Here is a 20,418-nt window from a genome sequence, read left to right on the forward strand (position 1 = left end):
ATTTTAAAACTGCTGTTCTCTTGCTCTGCTAACCCATATCCTCCACTTGGGCTTATTTATTTATTTATTTCCTGATATCTTGTACCATGTCTACAGATCTTATTTGCCTTTGTTGTTTTTTTTTTTTAAATAAAAGACCTGGCAGTCTACACAGATGTGAAATAAGTTTACGCTGATGTATTGTTTTATTTTACAGGTAATGGACTGTGCAATGCCTCTGATTGGTGAGCATCAGACTGAAGATAGGCAACATATAACTGAACTAGTCGTAAGCAAAATGAACCAAATGTTGTCCAAAACTCCTATACCATCTCCTCAGAGACCCACTGCCACTCAGCAGCCTCAGGTAGGAAACCTTTGTTTATAAAATAGCATCTTATTCTATAATTTTACACTCAAAATTTGCCTCTAATAATTTGGCTGGACAACTACACGGACATACCCTCAACTACAAGGATTCAAGAGCTTATCAACATATTTAATAGGTTTGTCATATTTAAATGAGATTATCTCTAGACATAATTCTGTAGTGCAGGTAATATTTTGTTTTGTTGATATGGTTCTACTAGTAAACTGATAACTCTGGTTTCAGGGAACTACCAGGTTTTGTATTGTTTCCTTTCAGCTACAGCTGTATAAAATATCATGGAGGTTTAAATATCATGACAGATCATGACATCCCTGAGGATGTCAGTAAGAATGCTAAAACAATATGCATTTGTGAGAAGTGACTACTTCATGACTATATGATCATCTTTTGCTACCAGTTGTATTTCAGACTTTGGAAATCATCTTTGTGTTTCAATTTCCATGCTTACAAAATACAAAATCTCTTTTATTGATCCTTCAGGTAACTTAAAAGGCTGTTGTTTATTTGTACAAGGCTCTAAGAGTGTAAAAGGGGTATATAAATGCTAACCAGCTTGTTATATTGGTTCATAGGCCTAGACAGCAGGTCTGGTCAAGAGCAGCATTATTAGCTACAATTCTCATGTACTTCTTTTAACATACTGAAGGAATAAACCATGACAGTACATTCTGACAATAAACTATTAAGGACTGTACTGCTACTCTATACCAGTGCAGCTCCATGGTGATCAGTGAAACAGCAGAGTAAGCCAAAAAGTAATACAGGAATTACCAAGCCTAAATCAAGAATCTATTTTTATTCCTAGTAGGCTCCACACCAGGTAAACAATTTGAAAACAATTTTGTGGCATACCTCAGACAGACTAGTTCTTGAGGTAGAATGACTAATATGTTCTTCAAATATATCATCATGTTTTAAGTTATAAAAATACATCATCCCACATAAAAAAGTGCTGTGGTTTCTATTTTTATTACAGCCACTCAAAACTAAGCACAAAATTGTTTCAACCACAGAACCACATACAATGGAGAAGTTTCCATTCAACATGACTCAAGTCTATTGTAAAGAGCACTGAAAAAGAGGGACATGGAGGAGAAAAAATAAGTCACTTAATGCCAAAATACCATTTCTTTTAGGATGAGTAATTTAGCCATATACTAAAATGAAGCAAAGTGTCAAATCCAGAGATGCCTGGAGCATACCACTCAACATAAAACAAAATTTGTAACATTAATAGACAAATTCCCAGTGATTTAGTGTTTGAGATTTCACATTCTGGAGAGAAAAAAAAATAACCTAAGGTCTGGATAGGCATGCTTCCCTGGATTTCCAAGAAGACAAGGATGGAGAAATGTTTGTACTTATTGGTATCTTCTAAAGAAACTGGTTATCTGTTGTATGTAAATAGAGTTTTTATGTATTTCTAAAGAATACTGCCTATGTAAGACAAGGTCCAGAATGAAAATAGGACAAGCAACATTTTTAGAAAGTTTCTAAATTCCTCAGTCGTTGCTGTCACTTATCATGTCCATGAAAAGTTCGTTTGTTGTTTTTTTTTTGTTCTTCCCTCTTAGGCCAAAAATCTTTGAATGAATCAAAAGATAATATTTGCTGACTAGCTGCTGAATTTCTGTTATATTTCTGCTTACTTACTTTAGGTTACTGAAGAATTCAGCCTTTGCTAATGGCAACAGGATGTTATTCAATGTTAATCTTATTTTCCTTATCCTACCCTTTAATTATGTGTTGCAGTTAATCAAAATCAGAAATATCTCTTCAGAATATTTGCAATATTTGTTGATCAGACTCTGGTTCCTTAAAAATTGCCTTGTCATATTATCCACCAGCTTAGGACAGACAAAAGTGACAAGAAGCTCTACAGAAGATGCCATTTGAAAATACCCATTAATTTTCCCAGATTTAAGGGATGATTATGAATGATCTATAGTATTTAAAACAGATATCTCCTTACACGACACTCATTTTTAACTAGTTTGTTTTCCTAAGAATAAAATTAGTCTGTTAAAACAAGCTGTCCCTTGCATCTTTGAACAGTTTTCTTCTTTTCTAATCTGAGACATTATTTTCTATTCTTGAAAAATACAGCCTGTTCATTGGCAGGGGTAGGGGGAGATACTGCATATTTCTGCAGGTCATATAAAATGGAAAGCCAGTAATTTATCCCAAATAAAGTATATGCATATGTATGTGTGGTCTTAGAGACCAAAGTAATACAAATATCAGAGTTAAATGAACAGTTTGCAGCCAGTGGTACAGCTATAGATGAGCTGCATTTTGAATTCCCTTATTATCTGCATGGCATTTTTTAAAATTATTTATAATGTATCCGCTACTGTGGCATTGAGGGCATCCTGCATAAAAGAATGCTTCAATTTATAAATGCCCACAATGGTCACTACTGTTCCAGTTAACTAGTAATCCATCAGAAAACAAATCAATGATTAGGAAAACAAGTCTTTGTTTAGAGCTATGCAGCCAAATCTTGATGGAAATGATTGGCCTTGTAATATGTTCTGAAGGCCAACAAAGTTCTCTCTGTCAGAGTGCCAGAAGGCGCAAATTCCAAAGGTAAGGCCCTCAGATAACTGTGTTGCTTATGTTGAAATCTCACTGGCATAGATCCTGCGATTCTTAATCTGAAATATCAGTTATATAGACATTCAAAATATATATTTTGTATATTACTTATTTACCCATTTGTTTATTTATAAACACTTGGGCAGGCTCTATAACAAGTTACACTAGTACATTGAAAGGCAGAGAATTAATCTGGCAGTGAGAAAAGCTTTAATTTGCTGTTCTTTCTGTTGCGCCTCACCCCCCTGATTCTGGCTGCTGCCAGCAAACGGTGTGTCACACTTTTGAGGTCCCAGGCTACTGCATAACTTTGACAGCATGATCGAACCATACTGGGATAGAAAGTATTACAAAAAGAAAGTAATTACAGGATTCAAAGCTTACCAGTTTTGCTCTTATCAGTTACTTTGGGAGTCTTCCCACTAAAAAGAAAAGCAAGAATCCCTGGGCAGTTATGTCTGTCTGATATAATTGTATATAGTCAAAAAACTCTTTCAAAAATTAACTTATTTCTATTTATTTTAAAAACATAGAAGCTTGTTTTACTGACAACCATGATGAAAATATATAGTAGAACTCTAGCTAGGAATATGACATTTATGGATGTTTTTCCATGAGACAGACCAAAATCCAGGTGCTCTCCTTGTGGGAAATAAATGAAATATAAATATCTTCCTTTTGTAGCCTCTTTTAATGCTTTTGACAAGTCGGCTGAGGAGCCTTTGTCAAATCTTCCTTAAAAAAACAACCAGTACATTAAACTACCCAGTGAAGTGTTCTAGGTAGTGGAATCACTTACCTGTCTCCATCTGTTGGTAGGAAAGATCACCGATTAAAATTCTGCCTGAATTTGCAAAACTACAGGTGGTTGTTCAGTAGCGGGTGTTTCAAACTTGTTTCTGTGGCAGCATTTGTATACAAAACAATAATAGTAAAACATATTCAAAGCTGCATATCAAGTCATGATACTGGTTGTGATGGAGTAAATTCTGTGTAGAATATTACATTATGTAAGAATATTACCATAAAATGCAAATGACTACTGTAATGTTAGCAGTTGAAGCTAAGGAAAATCATATTAGAAAGTGTTTTCTCAATACAGCTCAGCTGAGACCATGTTGCATTATCCACAAAAGATCAAGGAATTTTGTATCCTTAATGGAAGGAAGAAATGCATGCACCAGAGGCACCAAATCCATAACCACACAACATGACAAAGAGCATAGCGTTACCAACTATATCCTGGGTCTGGGGTCTGGTCCATTTAAAAGAAAGGAGTAGCACACCAGTTACAGAGCAATAAATAATGCAGAAGCAAAGAGGATGGTACTTTAATAGTTTTGAGACTAGAACAGCAGAACCTGGCATACTTCATTTCTTAAATGTTCTCTTCTGCAAATCTGGAAGGCAGCATTAATCTGCTTGTTAGGTGAAGTAAACTTCTCTGCTAAAGTCCAGGCATGGGCCTCATTTCTAAATGACGTTCTGCTTTATAGTCTCATAGTGGATCTAATTTCTGGAAGAGGAACAGGGCCATGACTTGTAGGTTTGCTACAGCTTTATGCTATCCTTCAGCTGCCTAATACTAAACCTACTCACATTAGCCAGGCTGTATTAATACCGCTGACTAGCACCACCACCAAGAATTTTCCTTCTGCCACAGTCCCTTGGCACTTATTTGGAGGCACATATTTTTCTTGTCTGTTTTTGGAAAGAAAGACTGCCTAACAAATAAATGGTAAGAGATCACACTACATCTTTTTCTATGAAAGAAGGTAAACATAGAGTTTGAGTATTAGTATTTGAGAATCCTACTGCAAAACAAATCACTTCCTGGTGTGATTAAATCCATACTAACAGACAGGAGATGTAATTTATGAATAGCTTGTATTAAGGAGGTTGCTGCATTTTCTGATGACCCCTAAAACCGTATGAACTATATTTCTTTCTCCTAGGAGGACTTTTAAATAGGGGATAAATGGCAGCTCTGGCATCATATAACCATAAAACAGATGGACGCAGATTTGTGAAGTAGCATCTTATGGAAACCCAGACCCTTAATATACCCAAGAGATTAGCCTGATTTTCTCTCTGCACAGGGCAAGGCAGCACAGAGACCCCAGAAAAAGTCTGGGCGAGATTCTACTGTATGCCTCTTTAATTGCTTACTTTTCCAAATTCTTAATCCTATTACTCTGTATAAACAAAGCAATATGTATAAACAGTCAATAAACAACTAGTATATCTATGTAGCTGTTAATTGAGCATCTTCTGTAGTCTGCATTAGCATTCAATAAGTATATTCTGTTGTTAACCTCAGAAAGTTTGTATGCTCTTTGACAGACACTAGTGACTACAAACAAAATCTTACTAATTCTTTACTTCTTGCTATGTGCATCTAGAAGCCCTTTTAAATCACAGACCCTAGTAAGCACATTACTTTTTATGTTAAAATGTTTGTCGACTTACCATTGTGACTTAAAGAAAAATTAGTCAGGCAGCAGCAAGTTGGCTATATTGCCAGAAAATTTAAGACATTGTCATCAAGACTTACCAGAGACAATAAAAAATATTGCTGGTGCATATATACACCATAGAACACTAAAAACTACATTTCAATGGTTATATAAGTCAAAAGCCGTTCTTAAAACTGGCATGTTAAACTGATTTTTACAAGTTATTTTTGAAATTGGATGTTTACTCCAGAGCTAGCAGTGTTTTACAGCAGTGAGTTTTGGTTCTTTGAATCCCAGCGACACCTTGTGGCCCCTTCTCTTTCTAATAACTGATTTTTAGAGCTGTGTCTTATTTAGTACTACAACTTAGTGCATGGTATTACAGAAAGTATATCACCTTAAACAACAAATTGGATATATATTTTGCTAATATAAAATGCTCCCTTTTCAGCCATTTCTCATAACTCTATTATAAAGTATTTACACCATTTTATTTCATTATTTTTAGTATGGAATATATTTTAATGTGCTTATTTAATCTATACATATATAGAAGTGTATTATATATAAGTACACACAATACTTAGTCATGTATATTTGGAACAAGTTTATTTTAATCAAAGTTTTTTTAAACCTTTTAGTTATTTTATCTTTGTGAAAATACACAAAAAACAGTTGTTACCATTTTAGATCCTAAATATATGGAATTAAGAAAAGCAGAAGAAAACAGAAATATAATGGAGCTTGAGCTCACCCCTTCCTGGTAAAAGGCACAGTGGAGGTACACTTCACTCCAGTTAAATTTACACCAGTCAAGTTTAATTATCACAAGTATATAATGGTAGCGTATATTTTACTACACCAAGGATATTTTGTGCATCTTTCAATTTGACATCTATTTGAGGCAGATCCTACGTTCTTCATAGAAGTGATAGAGATCACAACAGAGGTGGAGATTCAGACTTAACTGCTGGATTGAGGATGTTTTTAAGAGTCCTGGATGAGGTATTTAAAGCAGTCACTATTTCATTACCCAAAGATTGATTTATTTTAAGCATTTGAACTTGATATTCATGTAGTGTAATATTAAAAACAAAGTTCATGCAGGAAAATAAATCCTAAGATTTTTAATATTGACAACAGTTAAAAAGTAGTGGAGCACAACATACAGATGTTGAGAAGAGATTTTTGCTAAAAAATTGGTTCTAAAATTTAAGATAACCTATTTTAAAATGGCTATTAGGATCCCGTACCAGTAGGTGGAGCAATTACTAAGGAGGTAAGTATATTTTGCTCAGTTCTTTTGCTTATTTAGTCTTGCCTCTGAAGAGCAGGAACAGGTAAATAGCTTGCTGGATATTTGCTAGTGATGTCTACATAAATGTTTTTGGTGGTTAGCTGGGAATGTATCAATTAAATGAAAATAATTAAAACAAAACACTAGTAAGTGCTTAACTTTCCTAGTTTGTTTTGAAATAGTGTGCCACAACTAAACAAGTGTGCCTTTACAATGCCCATTTTCAAAGGCTCTGGTAACATTTAGATAATAAGAGAAAACATACTAAGGGGCATATATTAAAGATTTAGGATTTAGGATCTGCTAACATCAACAGAAATTTGTACAAATAAAATTGAAGTTTTCAATATGTTGCCTGATTTTTTTTTCCTTTTTTTATTCTGACTACTCTATATTGAATTTTTATTGCCAGCAGAGTACCTGGAAGAATACATGACTCCTGCAGATAAGCTGAACAAAGCTTGATAACAGAAAGAGTTGCTCACAAAAATACTCATTAGAAGAGAAAAAAAAAAGAAAAAGTCCCACTGGCAACCTGACAGAATCAAGCATCAGGTCCAGGATGATCAGGATAACTTAAATTGTCCGTAGGGTATAAGGCAGTAGCCTTAGTGCTAATCATTTTTATAGTAGGGAAGACAACAAAATGATAGCTAAAACTGAAAAACATAACAAGGATTACAAGTTAATACTTTTTCCAGCTTATTTTAATAATAGTAACAATACTGTTAAAAAAAAAACTCTCTTTTTTTTCTTCACTATGCAACGAAATGCTTTTGTTAACTTTTTGATCATCTTCTGCCTGATGATTTTCTGATCATCTACCAATCTACCAATTGTGTTGGCAGAAGCAGACACTCTCTCTGAGAATTCTGAAACTCGATGGTGTCTACCCTCAAGGATAATTTAAACATTTAATTCTTAAGTAATCATGAGCCTACCACTACAGAGTAGTGTATATGTTCTTAATAGACTTCTGTGAGGAACAGCTTTCTTTTCCCACAGACATTTTTTGGAGACTTCAAAAACAAATATCCTCATTCCATTATAGAGCAAAATGTAGTCTTTTCAAAATAAGAACAAGGAAAACATTGATCCGGTCACTATGGAACAGGCAACAGCTGCCACATAAATACAGACAGTGTAAGTTAATCTCTCATTGTTTGGTCTTAGTGCTATAATTACTATCATATAAAATCCTTTTGATTTTTTATTTTATCATATTGTTCATCTATTTTTACTATCTGATTTTGTTTATCTAACCTGGACGAAATAGAAATACCCTTTTTGGGGAGGAGGTTTTCCTTGGTCTCTTTTCTTTTCCCCACTGTGGTGGGTGTTTGTCTTTTACTTTTTTGTTATCATTCTCTGTCTCCATTTGACTTTTTTAATTTGGTTTCTCTGATCTTTAAATCATAACGTGTTAAGCAAAGCCATTTGGTTTTACTTTGTGTTTAACTTGCAAGGATTCTGTCCATCTCCCCAGCAGTCATCACCACAGTTTATTTGAATAAGGACCATGTGCTAAGTAAGCACTGTGATTTTTAAACAAGGATAAGCACAAAGACAAATCATGGAAAATCCAAAACAGAGCAGCTCATTTTCAAATATTCTTGACTTGTCCATAAGAAAACACAAGCATCCTCCTTTTCCCCCCACCACTTCAGGCACTAATCTAGTGTCTGATCAGTGCTCCATCTGGATAGTTGCCAGTAGAGCAGGTTTGTCCTCAGCTGCCCATAGATCATTCCCCAGTGTCTCCCTGCTCCTAGGAGAGACTCAGGAACATTTTCAGAGTTCAGACCAACCACTACCGATGCTTCATCCTTGTGGCTGTGTACTTGTGCTGTACCAGGAGAAGCAAGAAAAGAAGCACATGCAACCGCTGACAGACAAGTCTTATGTTCTGTTCAGGTTCTGAACTTTGCTTTTATTTCGGGTAGAGCTCAAGTTTTTAACTCTGTGACTACTTCTTTCCCAAGCCACTTCCTGCTCCACTGTTCTGTAACACTGCTACAATCATATTAAAATATACCGTGGGTTATAACACTGGACCTGAGTTAGCTCCATCTTTTCTCAGACTCCGTTTCGAAGCACAAACTTTAGTTCTGAATGGATCCAGCAATGATGGATCTTTGGAGCTCCAGATGAAGTTCTGCAGATCTTAATCTCTTCCTGTTCATGCAAGGATCACTTGTCACAAAAATAAAAAATCTGGTTTTGGTTTTGGTTTTGTTTAAAGACTGGAGGAGCAGATACAGCATAGCATCAAACAAGGTCAAAGTTTCTGGGTCCCAGGGTCAAAACCTTCCTTACAATTTCAAACAACATAGCATTCTGACACTATCAAGCCCCGAGCAGTACCTATGTATCCAGAGGTGTCTGTGTACACTGAGAAGGGAAGTTTAACTTTCCTGTAACTGGACAGTCTTCTAGATATGTTGTACCTTTTTCATTTGCCTGGCCACCTATCTCACAGCTCTCTTTCTCTGGTACAAATGTGCACACATGCATTTCAGTCTCAGCTGCTTTAGCACACAGGGGGAGCTCTCTCCTATCACATAGCCCACATTCCTACCTTGTCTGTGGGGAGCAATTTTTCTACTGGGAAGAACTGCCTGAAAGCTGCTGTGCAACTTAATACTTTCAGTGTTCCCTTTTCAAAAACAGAAGTTGAAATCTGGCTTCATTAAGCAAGAGTTGCAATAATATCAGATTGCATCCTTGTCCATTGGAAATACTGACTGCTTCTAGGAGGGGACCATTTAGCTTCTACAAATGCTGCTACATCTTCAGAAACTTTTTTCCTGATAAATTGACATCCTAATTTTTCTCTAGAAACATTATCTTTTTTGGTAGTTGGTAGGATTTTATTCTTTATTTTTTTCCCAGCAAAACAATAGAAAATAAGACTGGCGTGGACAATGAGAGGTTACCTGTTTCAGTGTCTCAAGGAAAATACTGGAGGCAGAAAATACTGCCCTTTAACAGCAGTGAGTTCATAATATGATACTCATTCTTAAGACTGTGTAAAAATATTCAAGAAGAAAACTCTTCTGTAGGAATTAACTAGTTATCTAACAATAGAAAGCACTTAGTATAAAAAATATGTTAGAATAATTTTTTATGCTTACAAAAAACTTTTTCAGTGCATATTGTAAATATTAATCCGAGTAAAATTAAGCTGTATAGCTTGTTTTCTCCTCTTAGCAGTCACTTCCCTTTCCATTCAGAGGAAGATTTTACAGGTTTTGTAAAGGTAGTTTGGAAAGCTGATTGAGCAACAACAAAAGCTGGTCTAAATTTTTCCATTCTTTATCACAACTTCAACATGAAGAAATTCTAGACTGGCATCAGTTTTGCTGAGTATCTTTTCCATATAGAGTTCCTTGGTGGAGAAGGGCAATACTGGACACTGATACTCCAAAAAAATGTACAAAGCAGGAGCCAACTCTCCTATAGGTGGTCACTTTGTACTAGACAATGTGAAAGTGGCTTCTTTTTAAGGTGAGCCTTAAGGCATCTCTCCATCATCACTGTAAGTAGGCCTGTTTCACTGCCCATCTCAGTCCACAGGGAATAAACAGCAAAAACTTTGTAGTCCTGTTCAGCACCACTAGCAACACAAGGAAGCATTTATAAGTCACCTATGCCAGATTCACCCTGTACAGTATGAGGTCTGTACCAGCAACTGGTGAGAATCCCTGCCGTGCTCACTGCACACTGAAGGTATGAAACAGTGAACAGTTAGGCACTAAGGAGTTTCTTATTTTTGGATTCTCCATATCATAATGTCGCTTCAACATCTCATTGCTTTGCTTAGAAACACACTATGTGCTTATTTCCAGCCCAGTTTTATTGGTTCACATTATGCTTTAGTCTAGCTTGTTTCCACTTCTTTACCACTACAACATATTTGCAAAAAGCAACCGAACTGCCTTCAAGCCTCTATTTTGCTAAACTAAGCAAGACACAATTTTTCAAATGTTGTAGGTACGGACTCTTCCTTTATCTGGTAAGTTTATATTCATCCCCTTGAACAGGGGTGATGTTCCTCTCTTGCGAGGACAGAGTGTCTAGTTCTCTGTCACTTTTCAAGCATTCATTTACTATTGACACCCTGCTTAAATGACCTAAATTACCTCTCTGCTTTGCAGTAACGCTTCTTCTTAGTACTCCTGCTTTGTTTTACTTTTATTCTTGTTTCCTCTATGAGATCAAACTCAGCGTGCATTTTGGCAATTCTCAATTGATCCCTCTATTTCCTGACCTGAAAAATATGGCTTTCCCTTCAAATATTGAAATATCTTAGAAAAGCTTCTAGTATTGCATTACAAAGAAAACCAAATGAAACCCCAAAACAACTATATATGCTCCAACTATAGTTCACAAAATCTTCAAACTCAGCCAAATCAATATCAATTCTTGATGGGACTCAGTTTAGCATCTCTCATGCCCAAGGGCTATTTCCCTTACAAGTTGCTGCTTTTGCTCCCACCCATTTCAGCATTCTTCAGATTATTCAAAATTCAAATATATATGAATCCAATCTGCATTTATATAAATATAAAAGACATAAAAAAAGTAGTACCATTGATCAAATTTTAATACATCACGCTTGGAAAAACAGTCTTTTTCTGCAGTTCTACCCCCAAAAATTCTAAGGAGACCATTTCAGGTGAGTGTTGAAAGGAAGGAAGTGCTACAGAGACACCTACAGACACTTATCTTCTAGATAAGTAGCTGGGTTTCTGCTCTGGATATAATTAATTTAGCCAATATTCTAAACACCACTATACAACCAAAGCATTGTTATATGCAGAGCTGAGAAATCACTACAGCGTATTTGTAGTATTCATGTGGCTTAGAGGCTTCCACAAATAAAGCTGTATTTTTTGTAATAGTTATGTAAACAATAAATCCCCTTTGAAGAGTAGAGATTCTATAAGCAGCTGTAGATAATGTTACTATCAACATCAGCAATCCTGTCTTTTTTTGGGAATTTGGATGTGATGCGAAAGCTGTACTCCATAAAATGAAAACCAAAAGGGCTCCTTACCCCAGCAGTTACCACACCTCACTTAGGTAGTCCCAAACCATACTGAAAACTGTAGTTTAGTTTCTGTACTACAAATTACTGTACCATACTGTACTACTAACTACTAAGCCCTGAGCATCCAAATAAGAATCTGTCCAGGGCTATTTTCCATGGCATAGTCTGCATTCTAATCCTTGATTCCTGTAAGGTTTGAATTAAGCAGTAAGCAAGTTTGTAGATCAGAACTGCAGTGCAGGAAAACATGTTCATACTAAAAGAAACTGGTAGGAGGGTGAGCTTCTAGGCTGGGCAACAAAGGAAAAAAAATAACAGGAGAGGTGAAAACATCTGCAGGACAGGTCTAGTCCAGCATCTGTGTTCAGAGAGATTGTGTTGCCTATGAGGAGTTAGCAGCTCTTACAATTACATTGGCACACCACCTTGGGGAGGTGAGAAGTAACACTCTGTAGTCAATTTGCCAACAACTGGTGTTTTAGAAGAAGTCTGGATTTTATTAAAGGCCTTGGCTCAGGACAGCAAACAAGACTCTGGTTCAAAGCCTGTACTTAATATCAAGTATCAAGGTTTCTGACTGTCTGGAAAAAAAAAAAAAAAAAAGGAAAGAAAAGAAAAAAAAAACACTCTTGAAAAGGACTGGATTACTAAAGACCATTGAAAAACCATGAGTAAGATTTCTCAATTAGGAATGTAGTGCTAATTAGTCTTTTTGGGTCAGCCTGGGTGGGTTGGCTAATTAGCAAAAGTAATATACCCATGTGATTGGCCTGGAGTGTGGGTGAGGTTCCTGGAAGCACCAGGTGATATCTGGTGAAAAAAGGATGTGTGGGTGGTAAAATCAGGACAGCTGCAGTCAATGACTAGAGTGGGGGAAATACATCTTCAACAGAAAATGCACAAAAGCTCTGAGCTTTCAGAACAGTTGAGGTAAGGATTAGCAAGCTTCTGTAAGGTTTATTGAAAGCCTAATTTAGGATAAAATAATTTCATGGTAAGATGGAGAGATATGCAGATTGCATAAATACTGATGTTGTCAAGTCAGTTAAGTGGTGTGTGTGATAAAAGCTGAGACCATTCTGGTGCAAGAACAAATGGTAGACTTGCTTCAGCCTCAAGGCACAGAGGAGACAGGGGCCCTACAGATGTTGTTTTAACATTCAAGTAGGTGTGAGTTTTAATCACTAGCCTTTGTTCTCAGTTCCTAAATAAAATATGAGTTTTACCTATATAATCTTTTACTTTTGTTTTAGTAGAAAAATAGCCACATTCATATCCTCTCTAGTCTTTGTCTGCCACTGCACAGAGCTATTCAGATTGTTTTATGGACCTCTGTGAGGCTAGAAAGTCTATCACAGGGTAATAGTAATAATGTTCTTTATAAAATACTACACGTGCTTTCTAACAAAAGTCACATGATTGGTTCAGTCCTCCAGAAGGAGTCTTTCGGAAGTCCTTAAGCCCCAGTACTCACATTTTCACTTTAAGGACACACTCCATGTGTCCTTCACACTTCAACACCAAAGGAAACAGAAGCTGTCTGTGATAGAGAACACCCAAATGCCCTAAGGTGTGTAGGGGAAGGTGCCAGGTGCATCTGAACAATAGTACTAGAATATGAAAGGAGTTAGCTCCTCTAGGGCAGCTTTTCAAGGTTTCCACTCTCTGTGCTAATTTCCCCAGTATCCAGGGAGTTACTGGTGTAACTGATGTATATGTATTGCTTAAATGAGCTCCAGTGCATCATACAGAGCAGGTATCACAAATACTTAAGGTGTCACTGAAAAATGCATTGGATAAAAAGTGAACTTTTATACATGGTTCAGAAATTTAGAGAAAGGAGACAAATAAAACAAAGACTTTACCCCACACTAAAACATTTCAGATTATCTGCTGGCAGTGTCTTTCTTTATGAAATTCTCTTTTTACGTATCCTCATCCTTACATTGATGGTTACCAAGAGCTATGTAACTGGATCAGTTAATATGAGAATCAGATTTTGTCTCATTCATTTTGTATGTATAATTTTTACCCTTCATTTGGTCTTCTGAAGTGTGGTAACTCTGAATAATTAGAGTTTTGGACCTGTCCTATTTCCTTTTATTTATGTATCTAAACAGACAAAGCAATTTGGAACAGCTGCATACAATAGAGTGTTGTTGTCTTGTAACATTTAGAAAGTATAATTTCTAGATTGCTGTGCTGAAATTTGCATCACTTTGAGTAAGATTTATTTCTATGGTTCTGAGATCAAATACAAATCTATTAGAAAATAATAAAAAAAACAGTAAGTTTTACAAAAAGCATGCTTAATTAATTTTACATTTATTATTTAATACATTCTGGGTTTTTCCCTCAACAGATGGCAATTTAATCTCTGAATCCTTAAAAAAAAATCTAAGCTATTACATCCCATGATTTAACATGTTTCATTTTTTAAAAAATATTAGAGATGGGCCCAAGACAAAGCTTGGATTCAAATCCTAATGTTCCCAGAGGGTGTTCTGCTCCAAGCTTTTGGTTCAGGCCCATCTTTTCCTCTGGACAAGTATACATTTGAAAATGATACTGCCAAATAAATCTCCTGTTTTGAAAAGTTAAGTATTACATGTGTTTCTAATAACATGTCAGATGGAGTAGCATGAAGTAATTTTAATTATTTTCATTATTTGTCTGTGGTTTTTGCTTCCTTCTTTAATTTTGCTTAGCGAAACAGCTAACCTAGAGTAGTCCATCTTTCTTCCCATTTACAGTTGGAGAATCAAAATGAAACTAGCACTGCTGTGCTACCACTTCCAGAAACAAACAAATGTAATTAAAAATAAATTATTTCTTGAATTACACAAAGATATCTGTTGAAGTCCCCTTTCTATTCAGTCTATCCTAAAAAAGAAAGCAGAAGTGATGAGATATAAAAAAGTGTTTCAAGGTGCTAAGAACTGAAGGAGAAAGACCATACACAAATAGCGGTAAGATTTGAGAAGGCAATCCTTACATCATGATCACATGCTGCGAAGGGAAAACATTTCTATTTTTTTTCAGAATTCAGCTTTGAATTAGTCCAAGATTCATATGTCATGGCAGGCAGCAACTAAATTAGAAAATGTTATCTGGAATAAATTAAAATTATATGTTCAGCCCCCAAACATTAAAGAGATTTCTAATGAAAATAAGGACAAATTAGTGGAAAATTGGAACTAAGCTACTCTAATTTTTTTCTCTTCTGTTTTCAAATATATTTTCCAGAGTGGATCACTAAAGGAGCCAGAGCCAAACAAAATTCCACCTCAGCGACCACCACCTCAAGGTTGTTTACAGTACATTCTCGACTGTAATGGCGTTGCAGTAGGACCAAAACAAGTCCAGGCTACTTAGATAATTGAGACTAAAAGCAAAAATTATTAAAAAAAAAAAAAATTAAAAATTATTAAAAAAAAAAAAAGAAACAAAAACACAATCTTAAAAGCAAACATACCAGTTTTGTTCAATTTTGCATTGTTCAATGCTGACCTGGACTGTGTTTTTTCTATGCAGTGTCAACTATACCGTCTGGTTGTTTACTTGTTCATGTCTGTGCGTGTAATGCTTACCTACCTTTCTCTGTAAAATTTGTGATTTCAGGGCTGTTGTCAACAGTGTACAAAGAATGTGCCTCTTTAGAGCCCAGTGCAACTGTATGGATGGTTAGACAGTATTTTTTGAGTATTATATATCGTTCAGTAAAATACCACCGAGGTTCAAATATAAATACTTTTGCTTACTCTGTGAGTGTGTGCACAGTATACTCATTGCCTTTATTTTTGTGTGTGTGTGCGTGCATGAGTATTAGATAGGTGATCCAGATATATTTTTTAAAGCCTAGATTAGAATTTGCTGGTGAGGCTTTCTATTTATAATTTTATAAAGTTTGTTAACATTCGAGTTTTATTTATAAGGAAGTGGAAGTCTAATATTTCAGAGACTCGATAAGTATGATACAGTTCTTCCCAAGGAATATTTAAAATATCTTCTATTTTACATACTGGTGTTCATATTTTTAGTATTTCTGCATTAAATTATTAGCTACAAAGCTATGTAAATGGGCCACCTATGTGCAATATCTCAGCGAAAGTGTGAGTATTTAATGTATCTTATTTCAATTAAGTAGTTCCTTTTGTTGTCATTCCGAATTAGTAGTATCTATGGAGATTTTTAAATAAAACAGTAATGCAAATACTTTCAAAATCTTATACTCACCTAAGAGTTAAAGCCCAGGTTATTTGGTGAGAAGTACCTCAAGGACTGTTAAACTTCCTGTAAGAGCTCATTTTTTTCCAAATACTGAGATGTTGGGAGATGGTAGACCAAGGTACCTTTAACCATCTAGAGATCTTGCCCTTTGATTGGAATGCAATGTTGGTGGTTTTCTTTACTAACTCAGGTCTATGATTTTAAACCTAGAAATATCAAGATAGCTATAAAGCAAATTCAGTCCCAGCATTATCCACATAAATAGGGTTTATAACAATTGCTTAAAATCAAATGTGCAAAAAGACTTGAGATGCCTGACAACTGCTATATTTTCTATAGGAAGATTATTTATGATTTTTGCATAAGCAATTTATAGTGTAATATTACAAGAAATGTACAGGTGGGCAGTTAATCTGTTGTGAGAAATCTAGCCTACAGTCACAAGCTACACAATGCTAGCATACCATAAAACTTAGTCGCGAGTGAGCCACAAAACTATAATTTGAATTTAGAATATGTACAAAGATGAGTAGTGGCCATTAGTTTAGTGCAAACAGTTTTGTTTAAAGGGAAAACAGCTTTATGTTCTACTTCTGTTTTCCCTACAAACATTGGGAAAAAAAATTATCAGTGAGAATCATCGTTCTTAGCATTTCTTTTCTTTGTACAAGCTGGCTGGTAAGATGAGAATTAAGGTATGCATTATTAGCTATTTAAATGTTTGTGGTAAGTGCTACTGTTTACTACCTATCAGTAACTTACATGAATATTTTGCTTTAGTGATCAGCATTTGTCTGGGTCAGTAATCATTCCAATGATGGCATTGGATATTTTGTTCTGTATTAAGGAAGTTCCACTTAGAATCAGGTTCACAAATCCTTACCTCCAGATACCATAAAAGTGAATAAACAATACTGCCCTGGGGTGAAGAAATGAATCTGATGACTGATTTTATTTAAAGCAGTTGGTATTTTTTGCATGTAGTAGTACAAGTATTCACAAGTGCTTTTCACACGACATTTGTGAGCTGTGTGTGCAAAGAAGAGATGGGTGTTTCAGACAGGATTTCAGCTTGTTGACTGTAAAGGATTTACAAGGGCACACACTATTGCTACATACCACAGACAAGAAGCAAGCCAAAATGTCTCTCTGCATGTAAGCATGCTTAGGTGCAATATTGTGGGTAACAGGGAACAGATGTTTTACAGTGTAGGCTTAATGTTCAGTTTTGTTGAGTTATTTTTGGTAAAAGTTTCTTTCATGATTGTTGCCTTTTGTACAACCCAGCTGCAAGAAAGTGAGCAAATGCTGGAAGTGTGACAGCAGTATATCTTTTATGTGAAATATCTTGTACAGCTTAATGTGCAATAAAAGAAAGTTATATCTGTCTTCAGTGTAAAGTTTCTGGCATTCAAGCCTGTATATACAAGTGGGGGAAAAGAAGCCTTTCTGTTTTTCAGTATTGAGTGAAGGGAGACTAATAAGCAAATGATCCTTATTAAGATGTTGCAAGACCATGTTATCACCTTCAAATATTTCCTACAAAAGTGGTTAAAATTAATAAACGATGAAGGCACATTCCTTAACATACAGTACGTGCTATTTATCTTTCTGCACCACAACACACTGCTACAACTGTATTAAAACTTCTTAAAGCATTAGTACGTGCTGTTCTCAGACACATACGCTGGAATCTCTTATAGTAAGTGGAAAAGTATCTATAATAACAATTAAAATATATATATATATTGCAATAGTACTTCCAGATATGAACATTTTCTTTTAGAGACCCACGCAAGTCTTTTACTTGCACTGAATATCTGTGTAAGACTAAAAATTCCCAAATATTCAGAACATCTAGATCAGTTGCCTTGTATAATATTTACTGTTCAGCAAAGCTCATTTCCTTACTGAAGCATTATACAAACTAATCTCTCAGAATTTCATCCTGTCCCTTCCTCCCCTTAACTCAGATGTCCTGTGTGCTTTGTCACATGCAAGAATAAAGATTGTTTTAACAAATATCATCCAAGGAAACCACATTCGGACATCTGATGTGAGATAAGAGCAGCATGGCCACTGATATCTGACACAGCACTATTTCAGTCAGAAAGAGGAAAAAAAAAAACCTCAGTGATGATGTAGCATCTTTCAGCCATGGATTTCACAATCAAGTCTCTACTACACATGGTAGTTCCACACTTGCTACCATATTTTTTCACTGTAATTCCTTCACAGTGGGAAGATCTCCTTGGTAAAGAATTAATAATGACTTTCTTTTGTTTCTTGTAATGTTCTTGATGTATTTCACCAAGAAGTTAAATAAGTTATCAAAAGACTTTAAATTAGCCAGAAAGTTTTCAATATGAAGCTGTTTTGTTGCTGTAAGAATGAATCTAAGAGGACTATTACAAAAATAACTTCTCAACTTTGGAGGAACAAAATTGTAGTAACTACACAGAAAATAGTAGCTGTATTGCTGAATTAGATATTATTGGTATATTCAATTCTCTCACAGCCTCTCCTTTAGCTGGGCCAAAATTATACCGGGTGTAATTCCACTAATCTAATTTGAAGTCAGTGGAGTTACTGCTAGGATAAATTTGGGGCTTAGCATTTTTATGGATGAATCAGATGGCTCCAAGCAAGTTACTAATGTACCAACTGTGATTAGTAGTATTGACTACATTAAGCTGCAGTCCACATCAGTAGAATTTTGCCTCAAAAGTAAAATTAATCACATTCAAGGATTATTTTAAAGTGTTGGATATGAATCTAATAAGAGCTCTTTGATACTATAACATTATGAAGTTTTTCTTGTACTGAACCTAGGGGGCCCAGTGCAACCCCAAGGAATGCAATCACAAAGCCAGGAGCCATTGCAGCCACAGCGCATGTACCCCCCTGGGCAGGCAGCAAAGCCCTCAGCTTCCCAGCCACAGCGTCCGCCTGGACCTACAACCCAGCAACCGCGTGCCCAGGCTCAAGGTCCCTCCAGCACCCGATTAGCAAAGGAAGCAGAGCCACAGCCTGCGCCGCAGCCACAGCCCGCGCCACCGCCACAGCCCGCGCCACAGCCACAGCCTGCGCCACAGCAGAAGCCTCAGTCTCATCCCCAACTTAAGTAAGATTTGCTTTATCAGTTTTCTTGTTTCCTCACGATACGCTTAGATTTGTCGTTGCAGCTGTAACCTGGGAGCTGGTCTAACATTCATGAAAGGATATACGTATGTTCCCAAGTCTAGAATGATGTTTAAAAGTTTCAGAAAGCTTATTATCTGTTTATCATTAGGAAGAGAGTAGTAGTAATATCCTCTGCTACACAAAATTTCATATATTATTTGTACAATTTCTGCCCCAACTAGGTCTGATGTAAAAACTCTTCATCTTTCTCTTTTTTTTTTTCGTTTTATGTCACTGACTCATGATCTGGGTGTGCTGTAAGCTTGCACAGAAAAGAGGAAGTCTTATCTGTTTCAACTTTTAACCTCACAGTCACTCAAGGAACAGATTCCAGTTTCAAAAGGCCTATCTCAGAAACAATGCAAATGAACACGCTGCCAAGTCGTGTTTCTTACAGTCACACTCTGGTCATGGTTATACATTGCTACTGACTGTACAGCAGTAACTCAGGCAGGCCCTCTCCGAAGGAGAGGCAGGACTCGCACAGACAGCTGCCTGCCGTTACCTCACTGCTGGAAGGTTCCGCTGGGCACAGCACGCCGGTGGTGCTCTATCTGGGCAGCCGCATGCTGCAGCACAGAATGTGAGAAAGATGTGTAGCTACATATCCTCTCGCAGCTTTAACCCAGTAAGCAGAAAACATGGAGAAGGTGTTAGCAATGATTTGCTGGTTTTCAGCATAGTGATCCTGACACACACTACTTCCAGTAAAGTCGAAGATGCATTCTGTTTATTTTGATAAGTAAAAATACTTGCACATAGTTGTCATTTTATCCAGTAATGCAGATCCCCCTTTTCTACCCACTCATTTGCTAATGCTAGTGTGAACCAATTCCGAGTCCTCGCCTGAGCACAAGTCAATGGAACAGACTTGTTAGGTGACAAGATGCAAAGATGACAATAGTCAAAAAAGGTCAAGTATAGTTGCTAATGAAGAAAAGATTTTCCTTGCTTTCCTAGGACAATGTATTTCTTTAGTTTCATAATCATTAAACTTGGATTAATTCATCCACTACTTAAGTATACCTAAAGAATAGGGAGGTCAATTTTCTTAAGCAAGGTGGAAGACTCTAAACTAGTTTAAAACTTAACTTGTGCATTTCTGACATTTAAGAAAAATGGTGAAAAACAGGATGGAAGAACTGTACCATATACATTTTCCCAACTTTCTCCCTTTCCTTAAGTCAATTATTCAAATGGAGATTCATTTTTCTCTTCCTTGAGTAGAAGA

At 36.1% G+C, this 20,418-nt stretch overlaps 1 protein-coding gene across 2 annotated transcripts in view; it reads left to right on the forward strand.

The window, feature by feature from the left end:
- SYN2 (synapsin II) overlaps positions 1-20,418 on the forward strand; it is a 176,904-nt gene that overhangs the window by 154,279 nt on the left and 2,207 nt on the right. For both annotated transcript variants that reach the window (XR_013955728.1, XM_080606754.1), the window contains exons 10-12: positions 197-346; positions 15,021-15,081; positions 18,837-19,128. Coding sequence is in view for 1 of the 2 variants with exons in the window: in XM_080606754.1 (XP_080462880.1) it covers positions 197-346; positions 15,021-15,081; positions 18,837-19,128 (503 nt within the window). In the remaining variant the exon portion in view is untranslated. The remainder of the gene's footprint in view (positions 1-196; positions 347-15,020; positions 15,082-18,836; positions 19,129-20,418) is intronic.

The sequence above is a fragment of the Anser brachyrhynchus genome (genome assembly GCF_964034855.1).
Source record: "Anser brachyrhynchus genome assembly, chromosome: 10".
Lineage (NCBI taxonomy): Eukaryota > Metazoa > Chordata > Aves > Anseriformes > Anatidae > Anser > Anser brachyrhynchus.